General features: G+C 40.3%; 2 protein-coding genes across 4 annotated transcripts; both read right to left on the reverse strand.

The window, feature by feature from the left end:
• Positions 1–1,823: 1,823 nt before the first annotated feature.
• LOC6574268 (tetratricopeptide repeat protein 12) lies at positions 1,824–2,892 on the reverse strand. The gene is made up of 4 exons (XM_015167356.3): positions 2,694–2,892; positions 2,370–2,633; positions 2,194–2,316; positions 1,824–2,135 (listed from the first exon to the last, which is right to left on the reverse strand). The coding sequence occupies exons 1-4, from the start codon at positions 2,801–2,803 to the stop codon at positions 1,919–1,921; spliced, it is 714 nt and encodes a 237-aa protein (XP_015022842.1). The 5' UTR covers positions 2,804–2,892; the 3' UTR covers positions 1,824–1,918.
• A 187-nt stretch (positions 2,893–3,079) lies between these two features.
• LOC116803663 (tetratricopeptide repeat protein 12-like) lies at positions 3,080–4,312 on the reverse strand. Of its 3 annotated transcripts, none has more exons than XM_032733525.2 (4): positions 4,087–4,312; positions 3,799–4,029; positions 3,563–3,685; positions 3,080–3,505 (listed from the first exon to the last, which is right to left on the reverse strand). In XM_032733525.2, exons 1-4 carry the CDS (start codon positions 4,194–4,196, stop codon positions 3,289–3,291), a joined length of 681 nt encoding a protein of 226 aa, XP_032589416.1. In that variant the 5' UTR covers positions 4,197–4,312; the 3' UTR covers positions 3,080–3,288. The 3 variants fall into 3 exon arrangements, with proteins under 3 accessions (XP_032589416.1, XP_043864277.1, XP_032589417.1); XM_044008342.1 differs by having other exon boundaries at positions 3,799–4,025; positions 4,106–4,196; XM_032733526.1 differs by having other exon boundaries at positions 3,799–4,025; positions 4,087–4,177.
• Between the last annotated feature and the right edge of the window lie 12,630 nt (positions 4,313–16,942).

Consider the following 16,942-nt stretch of genomic DNA (forward strand, 5'->3'; position numbering starts at 1 on the left):
CAGCGACCACAGAGCTGTCGGCTGCTGTGGTGGTGCGGTGCGGTGGTTTAGGTGTCGGCTCGGCGGCCACATACAATTGACAAACTGTGAAACCCTTTTTGTGGCACTTCCGTTGCGTTTGTTTGCCACAGTTTACAATGCAACAACGACACATAGCACAGCGGGAGCAGGAGAGGGGGAGAGCTGCCTTGCCACGCCTCGCTCTGCCAGTTGCGACAAAAGTTTATACCCAAAGCATTTGAACTGCATTTCATTATGGCACACAACTGCCTGGCTTAGCCAAGGCAAATGCAAATGCAAATGCTGTTGGCGCCATATTGAAAACTCTGTGGCTGCCACCTAGCCGCCCAGTGCCACGCCTCCCCCCTGTGGGCAAGCGTGCTCCAAACGAAGCGTATAAGTGGCCCTTATCGTGCCTGCAACTGGAGTTGAAGGCGGGCAGCATACAAAATGGGGCTGGGCAGGCGCTATCGGAGTTACCAAGGCGAGCAACCAGCAGCGGGCAACTGTCGAGGGGCAAGGGGAAAGGGGGGACTGATGGCTGCTTGTATTGTCGAGTGCGTGTGCAAGTGTGTGTCTGTGTGTATATTGTATTGGCAAATATTCTCATGACAATAGGAATTTTTATTGAATTTATGCAAAAATTGCAAATTTCATTTGGCCCACAGTTGTTCGTTCCAGTTGTTGCTGTTGTTGTCGCCCTCTATTTTTTTTTTTACACTTGCGCAGTTTGCGTTGTTTATTAAAGTTCGAAAAGCAATGTAATATTAAATGGGCTTTGACAATAAATACGTGAGAGCTAAATTTAATTTATCAATAAATTCCCAAAGCTAGTTATCAACGAAAATCGTTTTTTGCAGCATAATAAATAAATTGGTTTATTTTTATATATAAGTAAACGATATAACATTTAGATTTGATATATATATATATATGAACTATAAGCTTTGATTTTCCTTTTCCTTTCTAGCTTAGCTCTCCTATTAAATTTATTTTAATATTTATTTACTTTATTATTTTTTGATTGATTGTTTTCATTTATTAAACAAGTAAGAAGGCTCCAGTCGAGACTGCTCGACTAGGAGATACCCTGAACCCTCCAAGCTGATATTCTAATCATTCTGCACTTCTCCTATGTACACATACAAACACATGCACTTATAAGCACGCGCTCTGCTAACTGCGCTTGGGCTGCGCTGCAATGTGGGTAATATTCTGACAATTTATTTGTTGAATAATTTCTTTTGTAGACATACAATCTTAATGAAACTTTCAGAGCGTAATCATATGGTTAAAATGTGTGTACATTCCAAAGCACAGTCTCTAGTACTTGAAATGCGTTTTTTACAATTTGGGGGCGAAGGGGGCGTGGTATCCAAAATCTGTAAATAACAAAATCTTTGTGTCCATTAGCTCTATATACAACGCATATTTGAAGTCTCCAGGTCTAAAAGCGTTCAAATTAGGCTGAAAAAACCAAGTCGATTTTTCGATTATTCTCGATAAAAAAGTTATCGGATGAGTTATCGAAAAAATAAAGCAAACTCGTACTGCCTATGGTATACACGAGTATGCATGCCAAATTTCAGCTCTCTAGCTCTCATATCTTCTGATTTATGCTCATACGGACGGACGGACGGACAGACGGACAGGGCTATATCGACTCAGCTCGTCGTTCTGATCAAGAATATATATACTTTATGGGGTCTGCGATAATTCCTTCTGCCTGTTACATACTTTTCACAAAACCATTATACCCTGACTTCCCATTTTCAATGGGTTCAGGGTATAAAAATTGATTTTTATATAAATTTTGTTCACACTTTTTTGCTGAATTAATTCATTCATTTTATTTCCCTTTCTTTAGTGTATCAACATGTCAATGTATTAATACGTATGTTTATAAATCAAGTGCAGCTTAGAAATCGGAGCGTACTTTATCCAGGAAATAATCGATATACTTTCCCTGCGATGGATTGAGTGAGCGCGCATTGTCCACCGCGGTCTGATAGCCACGTTCATCGTTCATCCGCTTGCAGGTCCCGGCCCTGATTAGCCAGGCGCGCAGGCAGCGCTCGTCCAGGTTCAGTAGGATATAGTCCAGATCAATTAGGGCTCGCTTGAAGGCGCGTTTCCTGTCCATGGAGGAGCTCATTAGATAAATAGAATCGGTAAAGTTGGATAAGGACCTACTTGGCGAAGCAGATACTGCGATTCACATAGAGAACTACCGAATCGCTGATATAATCAATGGCTTTCGTATAATACTCGATCGCCTTGTCAAAGTTCATCTTGCGATACTCAGCGTTGCCCAGTCTGCGTGAGAATCAATTAGCGGCATCAGCAAGCTGAGCATTTGATCGAATTACCTGCGAAAATTGTTGGCAACGCGAATGCGTTCATCGCGCGCCTTCGCACGTGAATCGTAGCTAAGTCCGATCTGGCGCATGAACGTCATTTGCTCCAAATTCCCAGGTATTTCCGACCTTTTGCTCATTTTCTTATTTACGGACTCTTTCTTGGTATACTGTCTTCTTTCAATTGAAAGGCGCGACATTACCAAAAAGCTGTCCTCCGTAACACCCGCACTATAGTCAATGTCCACCTTGGCCTCCTTCTCCTTCTTGCCGGCGCTAAGGGGAGGAGGATGCTCTATCGATCACATATCGAGAAATGTACGGGCTTGAACCTACTCCATTTGGTTGGCCTTTGCCAATTCTGTGAGGAACCTGAGCAGATCGTCCACCAAAGAGCCCCTACGCAAGAAGTTCTCCTCCAGCTCTGGGTGGACCAGGGAAGACATTGTGTTTGTGTCGTTGTTGTCTTCCTGTGATTTGTTTGTATTGTATTTGTTGTTGTTTGTTTGTGTTTTGTTTGTCTTTGTTGTTGTTTGTTTGATTCAGTTTCCAATACTGAGTTTATGTTTATGTGTGCTCGCTCCCATGATTGAGAATCCAGATCGCAGCCTACTCACACAGCCCAACAATTCCAATGCAATAGGATTATCATCCTGCTGCTTCTCTCACTGATGATGCAATCGCAACAATGACTTATGAACCATTAAAACTTCCGATTCACATAAATATCTATAGCGAATTTATTTAATTTTTCTATTATTCGGCAAATTCCTACGCCGAAAGCGAGCTAGGCTTACCATCGTAGGAAATGTTTTTCTTGATTACTATATAAAATGGGGAGTAAATACAAAACGAATCGTATTTCAACGAAATGCCTAAATAAACACAATTGTTAGAATTTGCATTCAATCCAACCATAAAATGTGAATAATCAAAAATCTGTTCTCATTTTCTCTAGGAATTTATCAACAAAGCTGACGAATTCTCTATTGAATCGGCGCGCATTATCAGCGCACTCCTTGTAGCCTGCCTCGTTGTTCATGCGCTTGAGGGTGCCGGCCTTATAGAGCCAGCCTCGCAAGCTGTGGAAATCCAGGTGGTACAATACATAATCTATGTCGATTATGGCCCGTTTGTATTCACGTTTCCTACAAGTATTAGACGACTATTAAACTCGGAGTTGTTTGAATATTTAGAGGACTCACTTAACATAGCATAGAGCGCGATTGAGGTAGAGCACTTGGGTATCGGATATGTATTGCAGACCTTTGCTGTACATCTCAATAGCCTTTTCGTAGTTGGGCTTTCGGAACTCCGCATTGCCCAGTCTGCGACAGAGACAGAGAAAGAAAGAAAGAGAGAGAGAGAGAGAGAGAGAGGGAGAGAGAGAGACAGGGAATGAACAAACTTTTCGAAAAGAATCAGAGTTAATCTCAGCTACCTGCGATAATTGTTTGCAACGCGCACTCGCTCCATCCGAGCGGTGTTGCGCTGATTCGGAGTGACATCGATTTGGCGCATAAAGGTCATCTGGTTGAGATTGGACGATTGGACACTACTTTTCTTGATGCTCGGCTTTTTCGTGCCCTGTGGGCAACGTTCCATAACCAAAAAATTGGTTTCCGTAACACCCGCACTCAAGTCCACCTCGACTTTCTCGTCTTTCTTCTTTCTTAAAACAAATTCAGGTTACCGACTTATCAAGTGAGTAGCGGCTGCAGGCACTTACTCCATTTTGTTGGCCTTACCTATCTCGTCTAAGAACTTGAACAGATCGTCCACCTTCGAGGGCTTCAGCAGAAAGTTCTCCTCGAAGTCGGGATGTTGTGTAGAACCCATTTTGAAGAGTTGTGAGTTGTGAGTTGTGGCTGTGGTTGTAGTTCTGACTGTTGAACTTGTTCGTTTGACTCAATTTGTAGCACTGACCGAGCTGGCAGCTCCAACGTCAGCTCCGACTTCATCAATTGCCAACGCACAGCCAACTTAGCTAATATACCGAACAGCAATAATCATTTGCTGCAGCTGTGCAAATGTGGCTGCACTTCCGGCTGCACCACCGCCAACCACCCGCCGTCTGGACAGCCAATTAGCCCTGGCCAGCAGAGAACAGCGAGCAGCTAGCAGCTGGCTCGTTAGCCAGCATGTGGTTTTAAGGATTAGCTCAATTAAAATTTTGTGGTATTAAAATTGTCTTGCAAAATGAGCGAAAAAGTGACACAGCATAGAGAAGAGAGAGGGAGAGAAAGAATGGGCGAGTGAGAGGGAAACTGACTGCAGAAATGCTGTAAAAACCACGTGTATTTCTCTCCCCAGGTCTAACACATCTTTATTTGCGCCTGAAATTATTTAATTGAGTTTGTTTGAAAATTTCTTTTAAATTAAGAAAGTTTCTGCACGTGACTCTTTTGTGGGTTGTCGCAACTTTTTTTCGTTTCTTTTTTGGGGCGCGCTGAAGCTGCTGCTGTTGCTGCTGCTGCTGTTACACAGCGCACCACACGTGCTGCAAAATGTTAAAGTTTGAGGCAATCAAAGGGAACATAATCAGCCAAATCACGCATACGCCATGGGGTACAACTGACAGGTAATAGCTGATACAAATGAAAGATTAAGTAACGCAGAAGATAATTGAGAGCTAAGTTTTAATTATGACTTATTACGATGGGGACATATTCGACAGAGATTCCAATTTTAGTTAAAAAGTTCGAATTATTTGCACTTGGCTAAGGATTTATAGTAGATAGTTTTGCTATGCATTGGATGATGAGATGTTAAGAATCTTAAATATACGAACAATCGAACGAAAGCCTGTCTTCTTGTTTGCTATATAAGCTTAAGAGGTATTGCTTATAATAATATAAGACATTATATGTATTACATTGTAATACGATCTGAATTCGTTATCATAGATTTTAAGCGGAATAATTTTGAATTTTCGAATTTCTGGCATATGTATATTCGTAACATTAATTTAGTATTTAAAGTCATGGTAGCTCTGGCAATGTCTTAATAGACAATAAGCAAACCCTTCATATATATATTTTTACAATATATACTATACATAGTATTTCTCTAAATTTTGGAAAAATTTTGCTCACGTCTCGTAGCACTTGCTCATTAATATTTGCTACAGCTCGCTGGAAGTAGATCTTGTTACGAGTAACGCTTGGCTGACTGTTGACCGTTGACTGCTTCCTACTGACTGCTGGCTGGTCATTGGCACAATAACCCACTGTGCCACTGAGCGGAATGCAACACGTTGGCTACGCTACGGGTGGGCGAAATGTGGGGCAGCTGGCTGTGCGTACGCTGTATGAGCGTGGGGGCTGTCACGCCGGACATTGATGACTGCATTGACAAGTTGCCCTGCTCGACGACGTGCGCCTGCCTCCAGAGAAATGTGTCAAGCGCGGCATGTTGCGCTGCATAAACAAGCAGTTCACGCCACACGGCGGGGTCTGTGGCAGCCAATGGGCAGCTAGTGCTCACTTGACTTTAAGAATACGAACAAGCACTGCTGCTTATTTTTTTTCGCTTTCCTTATACCCTGTACAAATTTGCTAGGAGTATTGCAGGTTACAAATTGAAGCTGCTACAGCATTTCGGTAATTTTTTGTCTAGTATTTTTGTATCATCATACAAATTATTTTAGCCGTAAGCCTACACATATTTTCAACCTTTCCCTTAAGTTCGCCAAAGTACAGAGCATCGGGTAGTCGCTCACAGCCGCCTCGCAATAAACTATGTCAAAGTTGAAGTTGAAGTTGAAGTTAAAGCGCTGACCGCCGCGAGCTGCACGAATATTTTTTGAACTTGCCTTTCTGCACAAAAATAAATATATAGAAATGAAAAGAAACCAAAACGAATTTCGCATGCTCTTTCACGACAACTATGACAATTATGAGACCCCGTGGATAGATATTGACAGAAGTTTCAGTAACAATATATGTATATACATATATACATAAATCTTTTAATTTATTTCATGGCTCCATCTTTGGTTACCCAAGCCTAGCTACTCGTTTAGGTTAGGGAATACGAAAAAATTGCTGGATGACATCAACTTGGGCAAAGGGCGCTCATCCTGCTGAAGTGAAAGACAAGCAAAAGATTATACCTGGCCCAGCCGCTGGGCATGCTTTGTAATGGAGCAAGACTCAGGCTGAGTCTGATGAAGATGAAGTTGAAGCTGGAGCTGGAGCTGGAGTTGGCGCCTGGGCCTGGGCGGGCAAAAGAGCTGCATGCTGAAATAAATTGCACAAGTCTTGGCGCAGGCAACAAAATAAAAAGTTAACATGTTTAAAATGTTGTTATTCACACAAACGAACAGTCACACACACACACTCACACACACACGCAGATACACCGCCTTTGGCTTTGGCTGAGATTTGGACTGTGCGCCAGAGTTGCCAGCCTTCGCGCCGTTGCCTATGTCACATTCCAGCCCCTTTTGCAACATTGTTTGTGTTCGGCTTTTGTGCCTTTGGCCGCCATTCTTTTTGCGCATTCTCCTTTCATGCTGTCACCTTTTGCTTTAGCGTTTTTTATTTACCTTGTTAACCTTTTCATGTTGACAAACTGCTTCAATGTAAATGTGTGCGTGTGTTTGCGTCGAGGACACAAAATGGCGATATGAAAAGTGGAAATCTGTTGAAATTTGTTCCAGCCAAAGGCATTTGTTCTGCTGACTTACTGTCGCTCGGTTGCAAATGCGCTTTTCTTTTAGCAGCCAAGGCTGAAGATTTAAAGCAGCACCAAAAATACAAGCCGAAATGAGCTAGTGCACCAGCTTATATAGCGACTAGAGAGCTCTATGCATGCCCGAAAAACGGCGCTCGAATTAACAATGAGAAGTATATGTGGAGAGACACAGAAGCCAAGCCGAAAACGATTCGGGTGAAAGAGTGCGCTCGTATATGACTCGGAGGCAGTCTATTCAGCTGAGAAAAAAGAATTGAAGGAGTGGGAGTTTGATTTAATGAGTTGAGTAAATGAGTCGATAAGTTCGCACACAGACAACTAAATGCATGGGACTGCAAGTGTGTGTGCATACTCGTCGCTAAAACACATTCTTAATGCGCATCAAAGCTTTTATAGCCTTCCCACAATTAATTATGAAAACGCGAACATTTTGCATGAGCATGGCAAATCCCTGCAAGAACAGCTCGATATTTTATTCACTCGGAAGAGAAGAAAAGTGATCGTCGCGATCAGATATCAATTTTCCTATATAGAAGGAGAGAAAAGAGCGCACAGCATATAAAATCATGTTTATTCTTATTCGATCGCTTGCAGCGGACTAATGTGCCTTCTTTTGAGTGCTCGAGCGTCAAGAGACAGAGTCGAGCAATTACGAAGAAGTAATACGAAGTAAAACTTGAGTCACTCTTTACACTTTGGCATTCCGTTTAAAGTTGGATTTATTTGCGTTCGTCTTACTGAATATGAAATCCCTCGATTGATCGGCTTACTTATTTGACTTCGTATCGAATAGACTCTATGTGCCGTATGTTGTGAGTAAAGCCTGCAGCGCTCTACTATATGAACTATAAGAAGGGGCTGATGATATTGATATTTTATAAACAAATAAATAAATATTTATATAAGAGACCAGTGAACACATAAAGCTATAATATATAATATTCAAGCCGAAATGCAAATCACTTAACTCATAATACATTCATAATATAAACATATACGTTCTACCTCTACCTCTGAGCGCTTTAAGCAAAAAAAAAAATTTAATATCAATTTTTTATAAAATTCCCCTCAAACATAATTTATTATTTATAAGATCAGAACTGATTTTAATCAAAAAAAAAAATTTAAAAAAAAAAAAAAAATGAAATTCCCAAACGTGCGCTGTTGCGGCAGCTGAAACTTTGATGAGATAAAAAAAAAAACAGAGATTAAAGCAAAATCGGGACAAACGAAAAAACAACAACAAAATAATCATATTAATAACAAATTTTAATAAGCTACTTATGAAATCTGTTGGCGAACAATATAAAACCAAATCCATGAGGCCATGGCGTATGCAAAGTTATATCAAGTTCGAAAGAATTAAATTAGGAAAATAAAAACCACGCGCAAGAAAATTGCGTTGGCGGCTTGGCACACTTATTGCGCATACGCCATGTGTTGCCCACAGAGAAGAAATTGCAAAATAAAATCAAGTGCACACACATGTATGTGTATGCATATATATGAACTAACAAAATGAAATGTTAAATTAAAAAGCTCAGATCAAAAGGACTTCGTGCGCTACGCAATTTTTATTAAATTTGTAGGCGAAATACACGCACGCACTCTAACACACACATATGCATGTAGAGCAAATTTGATTGCTGGGCTACAGCCATATTGTGTTTTTGGGGTAGAGCTTTTTATTTGGTGCCAGAGCATTTGCATTTCATATTTGCATGTTGAGCGCCGAGTGGACAGTTTCTGATCAAACAGGACAAAACAGGATGCAACAGGATAAGCATATCAGCGTGCAAGCCATATTAAGGATAACTGCAGCTCGTACCGTTGCACCAAAAACCAATAATGCGCATATTTGGCTTGATGATGATAGCGACGACAATGACAGCCACACCCCACCACTCCAGCTCGGTGGTGCCACTGTAGGCTCTTTGACTGTTCCTAGGTTAGTTTACAAACACACACCCACAGACACTCACACAGGCACACATTCTCACACACATATACGAATGCAGTTGCAAAAATTCGTGCTCTCCTGTCCATTGTTTCCTTCGAATTGACCGCACTGGAAATGCATTCTCCCCCTTTCAGGCAGGACACTCCGTGCACAGTTAGAGCTGTGCAGCATGTTGATGCCACTACCGACGCTATGGGCGAGGCGGGCACTTCGCCTAAGCCAAAACGTGCACAGTCTCTGGCAATCAACTTTAATAACATCACAGAATGTCAATAAATCCACAAAATGGTCGATTCCCATTCCCCCAGCCGGCACTGGTTGTTGTTGTTGTTGCTGTTGTTGTGGTGGCCGGCATCCTTTTCGAAAAATGAAGATGATGATGATGATGATGATGATGATCATTATGATGCAATATCCCCTCTGGTCGTTGCTGATGTTCAGCAAGAGTATCATTAACAAAAGAAACTGCGTGCTATAGCTGGCCAAATGGCGAGCGGGGCAGTGGGCGGGGCCGTGCCACAAATGTTTGCAAGCAACATGAGCTGCTTAGCTGCAGTCCGAGGCCATGATCCTATATATTCGGCTACTATGCCAGCTCCTGCTCCTGCACCTGCTCCTGCACCTACTCCTGCTTCTCCTGCTGCAATTTGCTTTTGTCTGTGTGGACAGCAATTGATGAGCATAAAATTTCCTTATTCTTAAAGTCTGCAAAGACATTTGAATTACTTAAGAATCGCTGGCATTCCTCACTCAATACAAAGCATATTTCCGCTAATGTCAACGAAAATATTATATTAGATATTTAAATGGATAATGAATTTCAATAAAATCTTGTTCTTGTCAAATTGATTTTGCCAAATGGCCAACATCATTTGTATTGCAAAAATTTAAAATAAAACCGACTGTAGCAACTTTTGAAATGTTTATAATAAATGCTAAACATAATAACAATTTCAAACAAAAGCACAGACACGCCCCACACAATGGGAGGTGGGTTATAAATAGCATAAATCTGCTCAATATTTATTCATACAATTGAGCCTGATGCATTCATGGTCCACTTCCCAAACCAATGGATCCTATCAACTGATTGTGCACATTAATCCCCACTGAAATAGCGAAAATATATACATTTCATGTTTATCATTTAGCGCCAATTTATGCAATTGAAATTATAATTGAATCGAGTTGACTGCACTAAGAGATGCTAATTATATTTTGAGACTGAAGATCAGATATAGATACAACCGAGATAGGAATCGATTTAAAGATAAAAAAAATTGAAGTCTATGCAGACATTTTTTAAGAGAAAGCCACACATAAAGAAATTTCTATAGTATTTATAAATATCAGAGAAGAACAAATTACCTCGATCGGCAAAAGGTAATCAAACACTTAATCTAAATCCATTTTATATATATGATAAATGAGTAAATAACTTCAGTATATATGTATATTCAATAAATGTATAAAAATACCTAACCTGATTATATAAAATATAGATCTACTTATCTATCTATCTACCTTTTACTACCAATTAGCAGAAACTCAGTTACACCAACTACACAATAACTTAGTTTTGCTTTAGAATAGTATATATGCTGCACAACTGCCTAATGCCAGCCATCAGACTACAGCTAGCAGGGTATACAATATTAAATAAATAAAGAAATAAATAAATATTCACGGCACGCAGTCAATTATTGATGCATGGTAGATTTATTTGTATATGTTTATCTAAAAATATATATGAATAATTACAGTAATAGCGTAGCACGTTTGCTCAATCGTTAAGCGCTGGCCACGCCTCCACATCTGCCGCCCTGTCTGACCTCGGCTTAGGCTAGAAATGCTTGAGATGCCTGCCAGATATTTGCGCCATGCACAAATGCAACAAAAGGCTAAATGGAATGTGCACAGATTTTCGTGTTGCCACGCCCCTGCCTCTGCCTCAGTAAAGGTGTCTGCAATTTATCATGTGTATGTTTGACTATGTCATGTATGTGTGTGTGTGTGTGTGCCTGCATTCATTTCCCATGCAGAATGTCCTTCTGGTCGCCAGCAGCTGCGGGCGCCAGAGTATGCAAAGGATTTTTGCTGTTGAGATATGTCAAACATATTTAGATATATACATTTATTTATATGTACATATAAGTATGTGTGTATTCTGCGAACGGAACTTGGGGTTGACTGCCGCATGATGCAAATTGCATAGAAATTGATAATACGCCCCGTCTGCCCAAACAAATCTCAACGAATGCGGCTGCAATTTTTAAGCGCTCATTAATAATATGTAACCCCTGTGTGTGCTTGCGTGTGTGTGGATAAATGTTTATGAATTTCTGTATCGCAGCGATAATAAATTTATTGCACTGGCACTAAATATTTTATTATTGCTAAATATGCAACAATGCTCCGTTGGGGATGGCATAAAACAATCGCATGTAACGACTGAATGCGCACGGCAATCCATTCCGCGGGGCTGTGTGCACAGCGAAGGGGATGCGTTGGAGGCCGTGGCAGGAGGGGGCACTGCCCACCTGCGCTTGCTGACAATGCGTATAAATTATGAATGTGCGATATGCACTCAGTCCTGCAGCACGTCCATTCCCACGCAGAAGTCATGCAACTGCATAAAGACGACCATGGAGTTCAATTGAGGTAGCGGACGGCCAGTTCGACATTAAATTACATTTCGATAATTTAATAATGTATAAGAAATTGTAATGTAAAGTGAGCTAAAACTGCCAACATTGTTCAAGTTTTCAATAAATAATAATAATTTTACATAAAACAGATTCACAGATAAATCAAAAAATATTAGGCTAATAATTTTTTTTTTCTGAGTTGCAGAACAATTTATAATATTGGGAAGGCTCTATATATTATACATCAATAAAATTTGAATAGTTTGCATATCCCTACCTTGAGACTAAAATAATAAAATAAACACCAACAAATAAATATTATTTACCAATTTTAGTAAATTTAATTTAATTCAATTTAAATACCATCAAATATTAAACAAACTTAAGTTATTGAAAACCTTCAATATTTGTATAAAAACAAGTAACTTTTAGTATATAAATATTTTAATCATATTCCATAGTAAATAGTAACAGGGAAACTTCAAGTTGTCAAAATTTTTAAGAGTTATGCAATTTTATCATTGTAGCATTAAATGGTTTAATGCTATCAACTGGAATTTCAGAAGCCTTCTGTAAAGCTCCAACCCCTCGAGTAAAAAATCTACCCAAAATGCATTTCACAGAAATTGCATACAAAAGGGATTGTTGTTGTTGTTGTTGTCGCTGTGCGTGCACAAAAACGATTAAAATTTTAAATTTACACGCAATTGTGCAGTCAAATGAGAGACAGATAGAAAGGGAAGCAGAGAGAGAGAGAGAGAGTGGGAGAGAGAGTGGGCTACTAGTGGTGGAGAATCTGGAGCTGCAGCTGTTGGACCCGTTTGACCGAGCGGAAGCCTCGTTTATGATTTGGAACTAATTGCAGCGCGCTGCACGACCAGTAAATAAACAGAATGAAAAAAAAAAAAGAGAGCAGCAGCCGCGGCGTGGCTGGGGCACATTCAGCACGGCGTAGCGGGAGCTGAGCACTGATGAGGGCTTACGGAAGCAGTTCGGGTAATTACAATTGCATTGCGGTTAACAGGCGAGGCGCACCCTAAATCACTCAACGGGTGCGGTGCGACCGACGGGGCACAACACCAAGCTGTGGTGGGGGTGGGGGTGGCGGTGGTGGAGGTGCTGTGGGTGGTGGTGGTGGCTCTGCTCGGCTTTTGAATAATGCAAGTGCAACTGGAACTGCAACTACGTCTGGGCTGCAACTGGGATGCAGTGGATGCTCAGCTGGGGCGGTTGCTATCCAAGATGCCAAGGCAAGGCGCCATACGTTGCTCGTGGCTCGAAGGCTGTTGGCCAATGCATAAATCAAAACGCGCAAATAACCTGGCGGCAATAACCTGGCTGAAACAAGAAGCAACACACACACACGCACACCCGCACACACACGCAACTCTGGGTGCATCCACACACAAATCCAAATGCCACAGCTGTGCCAGCTGAGCATGGGTGGATGCTGGCCAGCTTATGGCATTGGCATTATGGAAATCATGTTGACTTACACAAATGAGCAAATGCCGAAAATGCTGCCCAGCGCCTCGACATTTGCAATTGCGTATAAATATTTACGCGGCGTGGGCGAAAATTAATGGCCGAGGCCAGAGGCGTAGCTAGAGGTGTGTGTTATCAAAAAGGGATTAGATTGACTTTAAATCATGTATTAAGCAAATCATTATTAAAATGAATTAAATACACAGATACATTTAAATGAATTTAATTAAAATTTTTCCCTTTTGAGTACATGTTAAATTACAGTAATTATTAAATAGCTTAAACTCCCTTTTCAAACTGATGCCTATGCCTCTGTCCAGACAAGAAACAGCGGGCAGATTAGCATTAAACTTAGGCGAGCAGCTTTGCTAGTGGCTTTCGCTAAGTTTGATCAACGATTGTCAAATATTGTGTATAGCTCGGGTTTCCGGGAATATTTATCTCTTATTTAACGTTCAAATCAAGCTCAAATAGATTAGCTGTTTGGCTGCTTCGAATAGGCAATATTAAATGACTAAATCAATAGAATGGTGTAAATATTTATAAAGTCAAATGAATTAAATTCAATTTTATTAAATTTCTATTTGTTCGCTTTAGCGAATTTTATTAATTTTTCATTGAAATGCGAAGTTAAATAAGAAAAAATGATATTTAAGCAAATGCCTTAAAGCACAATACAACCCATGCAGAGTTGAACAAACCAAAATAAACAAATGAGAATATTAGCAGTAATAAAAAAAAAATTGCTGCGCAGTAAATAATTAAATATAAACCATGTAATTTCTATTAATTTATGCATATAGGCTTAAAATAAAAAATAGTCGAGGGCAGCAAGAGAAGAACACTCGGCTAACTAATACCTCTCAAATAAAACGGTTATTGTAGAGGACAATTTAAATGGATTTGAGTCTAATTGATATGAATTGTGCCCATATAAAAAATCAGAATCAACTCTTTAGCCAATAAATAAAATCATATATAAAGAAAAAAGATAAATTATCTTATTGCAGTGCCCAACTGATTAATCTATCCGCACATTAAGACCAATTCTTACCTTTTACAGGGTATCCGCGGATGCAATTAATAAACCGCGCTGCAGGTTTTCGGCTCATTTCATGCTCAAAATCGCATAAAACAAGCATCGCATTAAATAATTAAATCTGTTTCAATTTGCTTACCTGGTCGCCGGCTGCCAGCACTGCGTACGAGCCAGTTGGCAATTGAGGCAAATCGAATTAACCAATTGTGCACTCAATCAAGGCGAGCCAGTTGAGGATGCAGCGCGAAATTCAATCAAAAACTACAGCAGCAAAACAAACTCCAGCTGCACTCCATTAAATGCGTTTGAAAATAGCACGGAAATGCGCTAATGGTTCATGGAGGGTAACCTATCCATAAATGATATATGTATATACATATATTTTTATATCTCCACCTTCGATGTATTCCCACACTCCGAAACACAAGCAATTCGCAATGATAATAAAATATAATAATATGAATTGTAGCTGGTTACTTATTTTATTTAATATTTTTAGAATTAAAGAAAAACTTGAATTCCCTAAAATTTTCAAATAAAAAAGGCCATTACATAAAGCTCTTCATATTCCTCAATACATTTTCTATGGAATTTCACAAACTTTTCGTTTTCGCCCCAGCTTAGAATTGAATTTGACAAAAGGAGAAATCAGAGAGCTGCATTAGCTGCGGGTTTGTCAAAGGAAATTTCATGCATCAGTAGACAACACAAAAGAATTCACAGATTTTCTTCGACTGTTATTTTTAGAGATTTTCTCTTTATATGCATTTAGCTTTCATTTTTCTTTTACTTTTTTTTTTTTTTTGGTTGGGGGTTTTGCTTTTTGGCCAGACGGCAAATCCAAACACAGACAGCCAGCCACAGACGGTCGGCTCGCATGGGCAAATAAACAAATCTCGTCAAGTGCTCAAATACACAAACAGAGGACAGGAGCAGGAGCAGGAGCAGGAGCAGGCACTGCTACAGTTGCAGATACATTTACATATACATACACATGTATAGAATATTTGGCGGACAGTCCGCCAAACGTGTTTGCATTTGTCACTCGTGATGCTTTGCGGTTGTATGTGTGTGGGTGTGTATGTGTATGTGTGAGTCTGGCTTAGCATGCGTCAACATTTTGGCAACACTCTCGCTCTTGCACTCGCTCTCACACTCACACTCACACTCACAATTGGTGCCACTCGATCCACGCAATTAATTTGTGTAGCAGAGCATCGAGTAAAGTGCTAAGCAGTGGTGCAAGGGGACATCAGGTGGGGCAGCTGGGGTGGCTCCAGACGCGGGCATTAAAAATGAAACCCAAACAAACAGCAAACATCAAAAGCTGCTGAGAAACACAACAAATAAAAATGAAACGCTGAAAAAAGCGAATGGACAGCCAGGCAATATCCGGCAGTTCGGAGTGACCAAGCTGGCTAGCTGGCTGGCTGGCATAAGGGCGCTATGGGGTCTATGTGGCCTATGAGGGCTACGGTGGTGTCTGATTTTAAGGCCGTCTGTGGTGCGACCACCACAAGTGGCCAACATGTATGTGACAGCTGCTGGGATCGTTTGTAACCATCCACCAGCTAAGCACCTGAAATAATCGGGCTTACAGCAGCCACGCTCCAGCATTGGCAGGAGGCGCGCAAAGTGTAAACCACTTAAAACTTCGTTAAAAGTTTAAGCTGTCTCGACACCCTGTAATAGTATACAAACTTAATATGCAGAGATCTGTCTGAGCTTGTATATATACATATGTATATTAAAAGGCCTCAAACTTATTCTTTATAGAAGTATAAAACGTTTTATATAAAGTTAAATGCAATTACGCAAAGTTTTACTTGTTTCAGTCTGCATCTTCAAAAATATTTTTATGTTATTTTTATGAAATTTGAGAAACAAATGTCAGACTAAACATATTCAGAGTTTTTTGCCTTTGACTTGCCTCTCTCTAAATTAATTCGAAATATCTGAGAATATATTTTCAATTTACCGAAATTCAATTAGAATATGCGTTAATGAATACAAACTATTAATTTAACTCTAATGTCAAATGCGCTTGGCTAGGTAATACTTCCAACTAACAATACTCTATCCAAATACTGCAAATTTCATTAAGATTTGAGACCAACCCAAAAATTACAGATCATCAAAACAAAAGCGAAAAAAAAACACGCACACACATATTGTACCTCACTTACATATTGTGTTTTTTATGCGGAGATTATTTTTGCTTTTTTTTTTTTTGTTTTGGTTTGTGAGGATTTAAAGCTGAAACATGGAGAGAACTTGCTACAACACGCAGCCAAAAGCAGAGCCAGTAGCAACAACAACAACTGAAACAACTGAAACAACCAAACTGATGTTTTCACGCGCGAGATTTACGAGCGACGTGCATTTTGGGCACAACTAAACGCTCTAGTTGAGTGTGTGTGTGTGTGCGTGTGTCTGTGTGTGTTTATCTTGCCTGGCCGCGAAACTGGCTGGCTGGTAGGCTTATGGCCATAAGAGCAGCAAACAAAAATGCGGGCCGCCGCTTCAAAACCCGTCAAAATAAAACAGCGAAATGCGCTTTGTGCCCGCTGCACACACAAGTGGCAAGCGAGAGGGAGAGGAAGACAAAGTGCCAGGAGCAGCAGGATGCAAAGAGGCGTGGGGAGGGGGCGAAGGGGTGGCAGCAAAACAAGGAGTGGCAGTTGATATCAAGTTTAAAGCATTTAAGCAACTATTTGGTATACCATTAAGAACATTTCATTTTACGTTTGAGCAA

Source organism: Drosophila mojavensis, unplaced genomic scaffold, assembly GCF_018153725.1.
Source record: "Drosophila mojavensis isolate 15081-1352.22 unplaced genomic scaffold, ASM1815372v1 contig_277, whole genome shotgun sequence".
NCBI classification, from domain to species: Eukaryota; Metazoa; Arthropoda; class Insecta; order Diptera; family Drosophilidae; genus Drosophila; species Drosophila mojavensis.

Bases quoted from the DNA above. Each gene is read 5' to 3' on its own strand.
- LOC6574268 (XM_015167356.3), bottom strand. From the start codon at position 2,803: ATGTCTTCCCTGGTCCACCCAGAGCTGGAGGAGAACTTCTTGCGTAGG. The intron at 2,634-2,693 runs GTAGGTTCAAGC...TCCTCCCCTTAG, and splicing joins GCAAAGGCCAACCAAATGGA to CGCCGGCAAGAAGGAGAAGG. The intron at 2,317-2,369 runs GTAATTCGATCA...ATTCTCACGCAG, and splicing joins GTTGCCAACAATTTTCGCAG to ACTGGGCAACGCTGAGTATC.
- LOC116803663 (XM_032733525.2), bottom strand. From the start codon at position 4,196: ATGGGTTCTACACAACATCCCGACTTCGAGGAGAACTTTCTGCTGAAG. The intron at 3,686-3,798 runs GTAGCTGAGATT...TCTCTGTCGCAG, and splicing joins GTTGCAAACAATTATCGCAG to ACTGGGCAATGCGGAGTTCC. The intron at 3,506-3,562 runs GTGAGTCCTCTA...TAATACTTGTAG, and splicing joins CGCGCTCTATGCTATGTTAA to GAAACGTGAATACAAACGGG.